At 44.2% G+C, this 14,355-nt stretch overlaps 1 protein-coding gene and 1 non-coding gene across 2 annotated transcripts in view; one reads left to right on the top strand and one right to left on the bottom strand.

The window, feature by feature from the left end:
- Positions 1 to 43: 43 nt before the first annotated feature.
- trnaa-agc (transfer RNA alanine (anticodon AGC)) lies at positions 44 to 116 on the bottom strand. Its single transcript has one exon. It is a non-coding gene; the product is annotated as a tRNA-Ala (tRNA).
- Positions 117 to 823: 707 nt separating this feature from the next.
- Positions 824 to 14,355, top strand: part of dock11 (dedicator of cytokinesis 11) — a 79,828-nt gene continuing 66,296 nt past the window's right edge. Inside the window, exons 1-3 of the mRNA XM_056576065.1 lie at positions 824 to 1,111; positions 11,330 to 11,446; positions 13,365 to 13,454. Coding sequence (XP_056432040.1) covers positions 1,010 to 1,111; positions 11,330 to 11,446; positions 13,365 to 13,454 — 309 coding nt within the window. The 5' untranslated portion in view covers positions 824 to 1,009. The remainder of the gene's footprint in view (positions 1,112 to 11,329; positions 11,447 to 13,364; positions 13,455 to 14,355) is intronic.

A 14,355-nucleotide genomic window follows, 5' to 3' on the forward strand; every position in this document is an offset into this window, starting at 1 on the left:
TGGACATAGCTCTGTCTGCATACAAAAAAAAAAAAAAAAAGATTGGAGGATGCGGGCATCGATCCCGCTACTTCTCGCATGCTAAGCGAGCGCTCTACCATCTGAGCTAATCCCCCGTCCGAATACATGATAGTGTCATTTCTATTTTGTCATGTTTCTTTTATTTGAATATTGTATTATATATTATTTTTTTATATTTAGGTTTACCTTAATAAAATCTTAAACAGCCAAATATGATTAATTACAGGCCATTGTATCCGGGGGGGGGGGGGGTGGGGGGGGGTTCAACGGGGAATGTGTCTTCGTTAGTGACCGGTAGGTGGCAGCATTTATTTGAATGAAATGCGTAGCCAGTCAATTTGCGCCTTTATAGGTCCATCATGTGTGGCACCCCATTTACGTCTGCAATGGCGTCCCACTAAAATATTTAGCCTATAACCCATTAGTTCAATTCATTTGATATGCTACTACGTAGGCAAACTGTAGAAAACACTAAATATAATCTAAATAATTTGTCATTAATTTGATTATTATCCGTATCTGTAATAAAAACATTATCATACAAAATAAAACATTTCAATTCATTTTTATCCTTACCTAAATGTATTTAGATAATAATGTCATCAATGTAACTCTCCGTCCCTTCCCGGTCCACAAGAGGGCGTCAGGCGACAACATGACCATCTACCAGTAAACGGCTCGCGCAATGAGATGCCGGGGGGCTCGCGCCTCTCCGCTCATCTCACAGAAGCAGAAGAAGCCCCGCCTTAAACAAGAGAACCACTGGCTGTGGCGGCTACCGGTTCAGCTCCTCCTCCTCCTCCTCCACCACCACCTCCTCCTCCAGCCAACAGCCTCCACCACCAGCACCACTTTGCATCTGGCAGCAGGAGGAAAGCCCCACATCTGGCTGTCACTGTAGCGCTCGTGCACCGCGGCATGTCCCTACTCACCACACTGGACACAGGAATAGGGTATTTTTTTGTTTCAAGACAAGGCTACACGAACAATGTCCGAGGTACGGAAATTCACCAAGCGGCTCAGCAAGCCGGGCACGGCGGCGGAGGTCCGGCAGAGTGTGTCAGAGGCGGTTAGGACGTCCGTGATAGTGGTGAGTAATACAGGGACTGGTTGGTGATAATGTGCGCTATCTCGCCTTATGGAGACCACCGTTTGGCCAGACGCGGGGCAGACCCCACAATGGACGGTTACATGGATTTCCCACGTTTTTAATTTCCTTGAAAGAGTATTTCATTTTTTTCTAGCCTACTTTGACCCCGTTTTTAATAGAGCGTGGCGGTCGTAACTTCCCTCCGGCTCTCTTCAGAATGTGCCCCGGTAACGTTTTCCACCGATGTGCCCCCAATGCGCCACCGCAAACGGTCAAGAATGAATTGCCCTAAAACGTGTGTTGTACACATCACTACTGCCTACCTGTGTTTATTACGTGTTGGCGAATTGTATCCTTAGTGACCCAGCTCTCGTACTGAAGCCGACTTGAGTGTGTGCTCTGCGGTGTGACATTGTCTACCAGGCTCACATGGTGTTTCCAGTGCGTGTTCTCCTTTTGTGTGTGCTGGTGGAAAAAAGAGAGCAGCGCACATGCCAACCGGACAGCTGCACCGCGGATTCTGTCATTTACTTGCTGGAGCTTTCTGCTGGATTTGGCATGCTGGAAAATACTTGCAAAATCAATGCACAAATTGATGCTGCATATTGATTTTGACTTCCTTTGTTGCATATTATTAACAATGGTAGGACCGTGTAATAGTTTTAACAGACTGATAATGGGGAGATTTGTCTAGGCTGCATTCGTTAATACGCGTTTACAGCGGAAATGCCCATTAAGCAATTGTGGGCTTCAAAACGGTCATGTGCAGGAGCGTGTTCTCCTTGACGGTGCCAACGTGTACAGCGATGACGTTTTGCTACTACTTCCGGTGTTGTCATGACCACTGGCATCACTGGATTGAATTTTTTTCAATAATTGTCATATCCTTTGTTATTACTAACGCCTATGGCATCAGAGCTCACATCTCAACTCTGTCCATTCTGCATAATTACCATTCTGCATAATTGCCCCACATTACTTAATTCAACCCATAAACTAGGAAAAACAATGGTGGAACTTTCCAAATAATTTTGGCGGAATGTTCTGCCTTAGCAAGTCATCCTTGGAGTCTTATGATCATCATATTGCATAATGGGCCAAAGAAGGAGTTACCAGCATCACAATCTTGTGATAAACACGCATTTGTGTACGTGTGTGTGCGTGTGTTTTCGTGTGCGTGTGTGCGTTTGTGTGTTTATGTGCGTGTGTCTTCATGTGCGTGCTCTTCTGGCCACTAATCCCTTGGGTAATGGTCGGCATGGTAACAGAGAACAAGCCCTGTGTGTTGTAGAGGTTGCGAACCCTGTGTCTCTCTCACATGGGGATTCCCTCCGGCATGTAGCGGCCATACGTCCTCAAATGGATGTGAATGTAGGTTTCTGTGTGAATGGAGGTCAATCGTGAACCGTGTGGGTCCTCATTGTGTCTGGGTGTCCCCCGGTATGGATGTCACTTTGTTTTGCGTGTGTGAAGGAAGCATCCATCTTAAATAGTGGATCCTCACACTGTTGTTATTCTGTAACCAGTAGTACACATGGTAGTTCACGTTTTAAGTTAAACCTCCTCGGTTGTCTTGTCTTTATCTATGCCTCGCTACTGCTTGTCCATTGTGGGTTGTTCAGTCCAATTTCCGAGGTACTGAGATTATGGGAAAAGAGGTTGAAAGAAGTTTCCAACCGAAGAGGATGCAACATGTCTGGCACATCACTGTGCAGGAATAACTTTTGGTCTTCATCTGCAAAGGCAAAATGAAAGCTTTGATTGCTAATCTAATGGGCCTGTTCGAGGCAAGGTGTCACAAACTGCAAAAAGTTGCAGTTTGTGGGGTTAGACTGAGGACACTGGATGGGTGCCCATTTTTGTGCGTCTGTGTGTGTGCATAGCATAGTTGTGTGTGTTACTTCGATTGGTCTTATGCACATGTGCAAATGCTCATCAATCGTCCGACTGTGTGTGTGTGTGTGTGTGTGTGTGCGTGTGTGTGTGTGCGTGTGTGTGTGTGTGTGCGTGTGTGTGTGCGTGTGTGTGTGTGTGTTGGTGTCAGTTTCTTTACTTATTTCATGTGTGTGCTCTGTCGCAGTCAGGGGTCTTATGTAGTGTGGCTTGCGCTCCCCTCCCCATGGTGGGAACAAAAACAGGGCACACACATCTGGGAAAGACATCAACCTCCTAGCATGCCCCTCCCTCCCTTCCTCAATCCCTCCCTCCCTCCTGCCAGACGCACATTGTGAGGTCAGGATGAGGTTGTGAGGGGGTCATGATGAGGTTACGATCAGCAGTGAGGGGTCATGTAGGGAAAGGTGGTTGGGGCAGGAAGTTGGTTATTGAAAGTCGTGCCATGCAGGTGAGATTATTGCAATGATACAGCATGACTTTAGAGAGAAAGGCCATGCCCTCCACGTCATTTCCTCTCTCCGTTTCTCTCTCTCTCTCTCTCTCTCTCTCTCTCTCTCTCTCTCTCTCTCTCTCTCTCTCTCTCTCTCTCTCTCTCTCTCTCTCTCTCTCTCTCTGTCTCTGTCTCTCTCTCTCTGTCTCTGTCTCTGTCTCTGTCTCTGTCTCTTTCTCTCTCTCTCTCTCTCTCTCTCTCTGTCTCACAGACACACTCTCTCGCTGTATCCCTCTCTCTGTTTCTCTCTCTCTGTATCTCTTATTTCAGGTCAATTGAAAGAGGTTTATTGGCATGGGAAAACATTTACATTACTGAAGTACCAAATACTAAAATAGGATACCCTGGAAAATAGGATCTAAACATAACAAGTAGAGATGTCTCTCTTTCTCTCTCTCTGACTCCCTGTCGGTTTGTCTCTCTGACTCCCTGTCGGTTTGTCTCTCTGACTCCCTGTCGGTTTGTCTCTCTGACTCCCTGTCGGTTTGTCTCTCTAACTCCCTGTCGGTTTGTCTCTCTAACTCCCTTTCGGTTTATCTCTCTAGCTCCCTGTCGGTTTGTCTCTCTCCCTGTCTGGCTTGGATTGCACTGGCTTGTGACCTTTTTTTTTATTCCATTTCCTGCATAACCGGAACTCACGAGACAGCCTCAGTCAGTGCTTCTCTATTCTCTATATCATTTTTTTGGTTCTCTCTCTCTCTCTCTCTCTCTCTCTCTCTCTCTCTCTCTCTCTCTCTCTCTCTCTCTCTCTCTCTCTCTCTCTCTCTCTCTCTCTCTCTCTCTCTTCTCTCTCTCTCTCCCTCCCTCTCGCTCTCTTGAATGTTGAAAACATCAGTATTGAATGTGGTTGTCATGTTGAGCTCAGCTGTTGGAGCACAGTATTAACATCGTCAAGGTTCACAGAGTTCAATTCCAATTCGGCCCCCCCATGCTTACATTTGTATGTATGGGGGGCATATGCTGTATGCTGTAATGGTTAGGGTTGGTTGACTCCCAGCCGTAAAGATGCTGGCTTTGATCCTCCAAGTTCATAGATTACCTGCAAGAGTCAAAATAGTTACAACCAAATAGTTGCATTTAGCAGACGTTTTATCCAAATCAAAATTTTCAGAAGAAAGAGAAATAATATATTGCTTTCGGTACAGTAAGGATGTTCATAGAAACAAGTGCACCAAGCACTAATAATTGCTAGCTTAACCCATTCCCTGTATACAACAGGATAGCTAGGATAAGATGCCACACAATGCTAAGAAGTGCCAGGACGTACAACAGACAATAAGTACCTTCAAGGTGTTTTTTAGGAGAGTGAGGAGCTATTTGCTCTTTAATGACATTTATCTGAGGCTATGATCAAACTAAAGCCTCCATCAATTGAATATAACATTTCAATGCTGTCACTAGCTCTGAATTAGCATGGACTGCTCACCGGCTAGCCATTTGGTACAGGTCTCTGGATATGCCTTTTGTTACTAAAGATGCAGTGAATATATTCTCCCTTCCAATACCATTCATAGTGTCATTACACAGATACAGGAGAGTACCTATTGGTGAGGGGTTTGTTTTAGCTGTTAGAACAGAAAACGATATGATATGATATGATACCGCCCTCTCTCTCTCTCTCTCTCTCTCTCTCTCTCTCTCTCTCTCTCTCTCTCTCTCTCTCTCTGTCCCTACATCTCGAACCATGATTTCCACTGAGGCAACACAAGCATAACAGAGGGTCTTAAGCACAACTGGACTGCTTCGCGCTCCACACACACACCCACACACACGTCACACACACGTCACACACACACGCACACACACGCACACACACGCGTGCGCGCGCGCACGCACACACACACACACACACACACACACACACACACACACACACACACACACACACACACACACACACACACACACAGACACAGACACAGACACAGACACACACACACACACACGTAATGGAATTATGAATGAGGACCAGGTGGAACACACTCCCACGGATGTTCTTACACAACAACACACATAAACATGCACTGAAAGGGGGTGTGTGTGCGTGAGGGGTCGAAGGGGTCTCTCTCTGTGTATCGTGTATCTCTATCACACACACAGATTATTTGTAATGGTTTTCTAGGCTTTTATGGTTTGCTGCATGCAGGGGATAGGATAGGCCCATCTTGATTGAGGATGACTACCTCTGTGTCTACCTGTAGCCAATCAACCTTAGTTGCTACCTTTTGACATAAGGGATTGAATCCTTGTAACGTTTGACACAGGAGATCAATACATAGTACCATTTGGCTGCGAGGTGCACACCTGAGTCCTTCCTCAATTATCCCGCCCATGAAGAGTGTACCAGGGGTTCGGGCTGGCGTGTTTGGCTGAGAGTGCGTTCTGCTAAGGCCAGCACATCAGCTCTCCCCACAAGGTGGTTCCCCACAATGCATGGCCTCCCCAGGCCCCGCAAGGGCGCCCCATGTCAACGAGGGGGCTGCCACACTTACAGGATTAGCCTGCCAGCTTCCCAGCTTATCTCCGGCTTGAAGGCATCGCAACTTTCTTAAGAATTAATTATCACCTCCCTACCCCCCCGGCACAAACACACACACACGTACGCATAGCACCCACGAATGCATGCACGCACGCACACACACAAACGCACACATACACACACATACATACACACATACACCTACACATACACACACGTGTACTGCAAGTACATACAGACCCACTCATAGCCTGTTCGGCCAACATAAAACGGGACCTGTTGAGCTGTGCCTCCTTGGTTTCAGACTCGTTGGCGTTCCCCTGGCCCATATTGAAACGATTACCTCTTTATGGCACCTTGAGGACCAAATGGGGACTTGGCCGTTACTTTCAACACAAAATGCCCCGTTATCCACCTCTTGATTGGTGAATACTAACGACATAGGTTTTGTTCAATGCGCTGCCAGATATTAGCTATGTAATAGTATTAAGATGTAAAACTAGAATTAACCTATGATTGTTATAATGTCTTAGTTTATTTGAACGTTTTGGAGACTCCGCCAGCACCACTCCTCTCATAAGAATGAATGCAATTGAATTGTAAGAAGCTTGGTTCCCTGCATCGGCCACATCAAGTTATTATAGTATTATTGACTACACACAGTCTCTGCTGCCATCGGCTCATCCAAAATGATTTGATTAGCTCCTGTCATGATCCATCCATTTGGCTGAGCTTTCTTCCACATCTCTTTCTTCTCTTGGTCTCTATCTTTCTCTTTCTCGGGACATTTTGTTTTTCCGGAAATTATTTTGTTGCTTCTTTTTAGAAAATGTCACTCTTTGTTTTTGTGCGTGAACTTGAAGTGAACTTGTGTGACAGAGGGAGCATGTTTAACTCTTTAAAATGTCAGGGACCAATTTACAAAGACCCAACAGCACCTCTCATTGATTGAATAACTGCATCACAGCTTAACTCAGTGTGTGTGAATAGACAGTAATAAGTGCTGAAATCGAAGGCAGTACCTGCGAAAGCCAAACATTGGCTGTACTGTACAGTAATCATTTGAGCCATGGACCCTTTTCACCGGCGTCATCGTAGGACAATCACAGGTGTCACTCATCACACTAATTATGGGCCTGCTGCTTTTATAAGAACATAGGGGCTGTTTCCCAAAGTGAAGGCTGCAGCCTTGCTAGGACGCGTCCTTGCTAGTCGCGTCCTATGGAGATGAGAATAGAGCGCTAGCTCGAGTGCTTCCTAGCGTTTGTAACGTTCAGACTTTGGAACGACTTGGTAGTGTGTAAGCGCTTCCGCTTCCACTTTTTAATATTGCGTGTCCGCTTGTAAACACATGTGCGCTTATGAATAAAACATGGCAGCAATCAAGCTGATCGATATTTATTTGACTTTTGTCTGTTATGAATACGTTCATGTCTCCTTCGCATGGAGCCTCTTTGGGGAAGTCACAAAAGCTTTGTTGCGGTTGATCGAATCGTCTTTATTAAAAGGAAAATCCATTCAATTTTTATAAAACTAAGTGAAATTGTCTGAGAACTTCATTCATGCATCACATTTACAGTACGGTTGATTACCATTATGCAGGGGGGAAAAGACAAAGAAAGAGATGATAAACATGTATTTATTTGGATATATTATTTAACTGATCTGATTCATTCATTCATATATGCCTACAATCTACCAGTGCTTTGAACACATAAGTATATCATATAAAATACAATTATGTATTTTGCATTCAAAATTACAAACTTTGCAAATGATCGGTTGTGCATTAATTTTACAACATTGCATAGTGGCATTATCCCTTCCACCGGTAAACAAATGTTTGTGCGCCACCCCAAGGCGCATAAAAGCCTCCGTTTGCTGGGCTGACCCTAAAAAAAACGATTCAACACAAACAGGTATACATTAATAATGTAATCTTGTGAGCGAGTAAATTGACATTGGTGACAGTGGTGTTTAACACCAGCTACGTCCATGCAAAATATAGCAACGTATCATTAAGTTGCAAAAACGTTTGAAAAGTGGCACAGGTCTTTAGGCTTGATTATTTGCATTAACATGATGAATCTATAAAAAGCAATATGGCACAAAATATTTCTGAAAGCTAATATAACATCACTTCATCTGAAAGAACGTGTACTGCTCTGCCATTTTCAGGAACCCGCCCAGTGAACGCAGAGGATTGTGGGTAGTTTTGGCTCGTCTAGGGCTGTTTCCCAATGTCAAGGAAGCATGCTCAACGGCCGCCCTTTTAAGGACGCTACGTCATAGAACGCCGACAAGCACTGTTCCAATGTTGAGGACACTAGAAAGCCGCGCCATTTTTGCGTCCTTTGTTTTGGAGAATTCCGAGATTTTTCAAGGATGCATCGCTGCATCCTAGATGAGCCAAAACTACCCACAATCCTCTGCGTTCACTGGGCGGGTTCTTGAAAATGGCAGAGCAGTACACGTTCGAATGAAGTGAAGTTGTATTAGTTTTCAGAAATATTTTGTGCCGTATTGCTTTTTATAGATTCATCATGTTAATGCAAATAATCAAGCCTAAAGACCCGCGTCACTTTTCAAACGTTTTTGCAACTTAATGATACGTTGCTATATTTTGCATGGACGTAGCTGGTGTTAAACACCACTGTCACCAATGTCAATTTACTCGCTCACAAGATTACATTATTTATGTATACCTATTTATGTTTACATAAATAGGTATTTATGTATGTTTTGTATACCTATTTTATTTAACAATTTCTCTTCCTGAAAATGTTTCTGCTCTCTGAACAGAGTGCATAAAATAATCAGATGAACAATAAAAAAAACAAAAGAAACATTCACTTTTGTTTGAAAAAAGAATGAATACATAATATAATATGCATCTTCAATAAGGAGGTGGTAAATACAGGATGCAACTCATGCAGTGTGAACCACAGTGGTATAGAGGGGTCTGGGGGGGGGCTACCTAACTCTGCGAACTAGGTGTCTGTGGTCTAATTTGCATTCTGCAAGTCAAAATATAATCGACTACTGAGTTCAAAGCACAATGTGGAAGTGTGACACAAGCCCATCACAGCAGATCTAAAACATTATTTGCATATTTAACATATTATTTCCACACTGAAACACATTGAATATGCTTCCATCCGCACATATATAAAATGGACATAAACAAATACCGGTATGCAAAGATAAAGAATAAAATAATGTATTAATTTTCAATCAATTCCGATTAGAATTTATAACGTGAATACTTTATTTATATTAGTTACATTCTTTATCCAACAGGTATTGCACAAAGCTATTGAACTGGTAGATTTCAGCTTATTTCTAAACTGTTTGTATTCTAATGCGTTGTGGTCAAATAAATATCGATCAGCTTGATTGCTGCCATGTTTTATTCATAAGCGCACATGTGTTTACAAGCGGACACGCAGTATTAAAAAGCGGAAGCGGAAGCGCTTCCACACTACCAAGTCGTTCCCAAAGTCCGACGTTACAAACGCTAGGAAGCACTCGAGCTAGCACTCTAGTCTCATCTCCATAGGACGCGACTAGCAAGGACGCGTCCTAGCAAGGCTGCAGCCTTCACTTTGGGAAACAGCCTAGGATGCAGCGATGCATCCATGCATCCTTGAAAAATCTCGGAATTCTCAAAAACAAACGACGCAAAAATGGCGCGGCTTTCGAGTGTCCTCAACATTGGAACAGTGCTTGTCGGCGTTCTATGACGTAGCGTCCTTAAAAGGGCGGCCGTTGAGCATGCTTCCTTGACATTGGGAAACAGCGAGGGACATAGGGAGACGCCGCATTGACCACTGGATCGTATGTCAACAGTGCCACCATATTGGAGAGGCCAAGACTGGCTTGTAAACAAGTCAGCAGGGGAGCTGCGTTTTTTCCTGATAAAAAGCACTATGCTACATTTCTCAACCGATTACGATCAAGGAAAATAAGCCAAGTCCATGCCTACCTACGAGGTCAAGCATGGACTTGGAGTGGGTTTATTTGGAGTTAAAAAAGTGTTTCCAGTTAGGAAAAATCTAAATTGTTAGGTTATGCTCTGTAAATAAGTAAATGAAGAAGGGAGTGTGGCTTACATGAACTGTTACTTACACAGTGGAAAGTAATTAATTGTCTTCAGGAGCTGTACAAACTCACGTCGATTTAACCATAGATCTGTCTTATTTTCCTTGGTTTATCGTTTTTGAGAGATCCCATTATTATGTAATTAAATTAATTAAAAAATATATTATTATTAAAAATTATCAACAACTAAACAACATAATAACATTTATTATGAATTATAAACACTTAATATAAAAGGAATCGGTTTTCATATCCCTTGAGAAATGTAAACATTTCATCATAGTTTCTTTCTTCCCAGTTAGCCGCAGCCCCCCATTTACTATTTGTTTTTGTTTGCAGCCCAGTCTTGGCCTATCCAATATGGCGCCAGAGTTGACGTACGATCCAAACGTATCTAATTATGTCTATGCTTTATGTACCAGAGTACGTGGGAGGCCTCTTTGAAAAGGCTCTATTATTTAGCCTAGCTAAACGGATCAGACTGGCAATGTCACATGGGAGTTGTAGTTTGTAAATCATTTTTAAAGGGTGATTTAATAATCCATGAACTGGATTAGATTCTGGACGGCATTTCGGGACGTGTAAAACCTGTACAATGAATTTGTAGTCGTGTTCCTTGCAGTTCCTGTGATGAAGACAGGATAAGACCCATAAGACCCTTCTCCTCTTGTTCCAAAGAGAGTCTCTGGTCATGCCAGGTTCATTTGAAATAAAGAAGTCAGTGACAAAGTGGTGGTTAAAAGCAGTCCTGTTGGGCATACCAGTGGCGACGTGTTGTGGCTTTTCTCGGTCTCCCAGCCGGAAACTGTAGAATTACATGGGAAATCGTAATCCAAGGATTATCTGGAACATCTGAAATCTGTAAATATTGCTATCATCAGTTTACTATTTACTGTTTAGTGGTTTAGAAAGATAATTTGATCCAAAACAACTTACAGTTTGTCGCCATTCTTGTTAATGAGCAGGTAGCATCTTACCGACAGGTAGAACTTTGAACCCTTGAACCCAGAACCCTTCTGCTCCACTATCCTTCCCCAGGATATTGTGGTGATGAAAAATAATATTTATTGTGATATGAAAAAGTTTACTGTGTCATTCACCTGACAGGTAATGTCATGTTTTACCAAACCATGGAACAAAGCTGCGCATAAACTGTGACCAACCCTCCCCTCATGTACCACACAACCCAGCAGCCTGTTGATCCATCTCTCCTCCCTGTTGATCCATCTCCCCTCCCCTCCGTCCCGTGCAGGAGAAGCCAAAGATCATCGAGCCCCTGGACTACGAGGCGGTGGTCTTCCAGAGGAAGGCCCAGATCCACAGCGACCCCCACAGAGACCTGCTGCTTTGCCCTGTCGACGATGTCTCGGTACGCTACCCATCCCCATCCCTCACTCACCCCTCACACCTCACCCCCCTTCACCTCTACTCTTGGGGTGTTTGGGTGATCAAAGAAAGGGGAACATGAAATCTTGATAATAACAACAGTCGTCATGACACGCCCAGCTCAAATCCCTGTACAGAATTGAGGTCATTAAATGTAAATGTCATGATTTGAATAGACAATAGATAACATTAAAAACAATCATTGATACGATATGTTGACTCAAGCATCCTTACTTTAACTTAGGACAGAATTAAGGTTTGTTTGGTTCCACATTCACTCCCCCAATGCACTTCTAATTACTTGAAAGCGGCTAAAGAAAAGCAGAAGCTAACCTTCCGGATGCAAGATGATGAATTTGGGGTTTAACATCTCGCCTGAATCAATGTAAGGGAACCGCAACACACAGATATCTTGATGTATGCTTTTAAAGCAACAGTTATCAAGTCAGCAAATAAATATGGATCTAGCATGGCCTATTCCACCTCCCATTTCTCTGAGCTCTTTCAAGTATGCAACGCTGGTACGACATTGGGCCTTCACATGGCCCAGACAGGGTTCGCCCAGCAGGGTTTTAGTTCTACGTCCACCTCCATGGGTTCTACAATAAGGATGGAGGAGGGGTTTGGAGGATTCCACTCTCTATGGAACGTTTCCCATCGTACTCCCGGGATCAACCCCGCCACCCCCACAACGCCAGACAGGCATCAGCAATGCTGCCAACTTACAAGGGCCCCTGTATTTAATACTGTTCAGTCCAACGCATGTGGTTAGGTTTAGAGGCCAGCCTAGCCGCGCTCTCTCTCTCTCTCTCTCTCTTTCCTTCTCCTTCTATCTCCGTCTCTCTCGCCCTTCTTCCTTGTCTCTCGCCCTGTCACCAGGATAATGTGCTGGCCGTCGTTGTTTCCTCTGAGTCAGCTCTTGTTGGGGCCTCTTCTCTCCCTCTCTTCATTTCACTCTGTCTGTCTCCGTCTCTGTGTCTCTATGTCCATCTCTCTCTTTCCGTCTTACCGTCCGTCTTACTGTCTGTCGATCTACCTGTCTGCCTTTCTGTGTTTGTCTGCCTCTGTCTGGGTCTTTGCCTGTCTGCCTATGGTTGTGTGTGTGTGTGGGTTTGTGGCTCTCCGCCTGTGCGTCTGTCCGCCGAATCGTCTCTTTCCCTGTCTTTCTCTCTCTCACTCTTGCTCCCTCTCCAGCTCTCTCTCGGCAAATCGAGAAAGGGTGATATATCATCACCAGTATACAAATAGATTGTTTGGAATTTGTATAAACCAGTTCTCACGCTAAAGTAGCTTCAACTATATATCCACATGCGGTGGTTAATGTGCACATTAATGTGTGTATTAATGTGTGTGTGTGTGTGTGTGTGTGTGTGTGTGTGTGTGTGTGTGTGTGTGTGTGTGTGTGTGTGTGTGTGTGTGTGTGTGTGTGTGTGTGTGTGTGTGTGTGTGTGCGTATGTGATTTTGGTATGTGTGAGTGTCTTTGTGATGTTGAATGTGTTTGATTATTTGTTTGTGTGTGTGTGTTTGTGTGTGTGCTTGTGTTTGTTTGTGTGTGTGTGATTCTGTATGTGTGCATGTGTGTGTTTGTGCTGTGTGTGTGTGTGTGTGTTTGTGATTCTGCATGTGTGATTCTCTATGTGTGTGTGTGTGTGTGTGTGTGTTTGTGTGTCTGATTCTGTATGTGTTTGTGTGTGTGTGTCTATGTGTGGGATTCTGTATGTGTGTGTCTGTGTGTGTGTGTTATTCTGCATGTGTGTCTGTGTGTGTGTGTGTGTCTGTTTGTGTGTTTCTGTATGTGTGTGTGTGTGTGTGTGTGTGTGTGTGTGTGTGTGTGTGTGTGTGTGTGTGTGTGTGTGTGTGTGTGTGTGTGTGATCCGTGTGCACATGGTCTGAATGTCAGGAGTCCCAGGTGTCTCGCCAGAGGAGGACGGTGGTTCCCACGGTACCCCAGAATGCAGAGCGGGAGGCCAGGAGCCTGTTCGCCAAAGAGGTACCCCAACATTACCGTGTTTGTCAACTGGCGGTTCAGGGGCCATCAATGGGTTACGGGACCCAACGGGTCGAGGGATGTAGACTTACAGAGTCCTGACGTTGGGTCCCCGATGCCTCCATAGGGCGCCTCTGTGTACATGTGTCATCACACTAAACCCGCCCCATGGTTCTGATTGGCCAGACCCGGGCCAGTTCCGCTGGAACTCTGTGCAAAACGGGGACCAGATTCATACGCCAGGGCAAATAAACCATGAGCTTGCACATTCATCCTGTTCCCAGGCTAGGTCATAGGATGAATTTGTTGGCACAAGAAACACAAATCAAAAACAATACTTTTAGATGCTGTGTGCCTGACTGGAATTAGAGGGGACATACACAAACAGTTATAGAGGAAGATAAAAAAGACTAAATGTCTTGGAGAGGATCTCTCTCTCATGGTGGCTTTAATTATGTTTTGGTACGGTATGACTCGTGTCAACTTCAGCCAGGCCCTTAATCTTTTCATTGGATTTCTCAAGTTAAACTTTGATCCGGTTGCCATTACATTGTGAAGGCTAACAGAACCCCCTGACGTCGGTTGAGCAAAGAGATGCTCCTTTCACAGCTGAAGCTCTGACTTTAATTTGACTGGCTCAACATTTCCTTTTGTTTGGCCCAATCAGGTGTGATGATTTATATCGCATGGAAGTAAAAGTTCACAAAGCAAATGAGTTTTTTTCTGGTGTTGTATTTAAATCATGAGGTTACGGCTGTTACCGTGAGCTGATAGTAGTGAAAGAACTGTCTGTGGTGAAGGCCAAAAGGTTGCACTCTGCAGGCTTTTATTTTTAAACAGCTCCCAACCCTAATCCCAGTCGATGTGTGTGTGTGTCTTTTTTGTGTGTGTGTGTGTGTGTGTG

Source organism: Gadus chalcogrammus, chromosome 17 (assembly GCF_026213295.1).
Source record: "Gadus chalcogrammus isolate NIFS_2021 chromosome 17, NIFS_Gcha_1.0, whole genome shotgun sequence".
NCBI lineage: Eukaryota > Metazoa > Chordata > Actinopteri > Gadiformes > Gadidae > Gadus > Gadus chalcogrammus.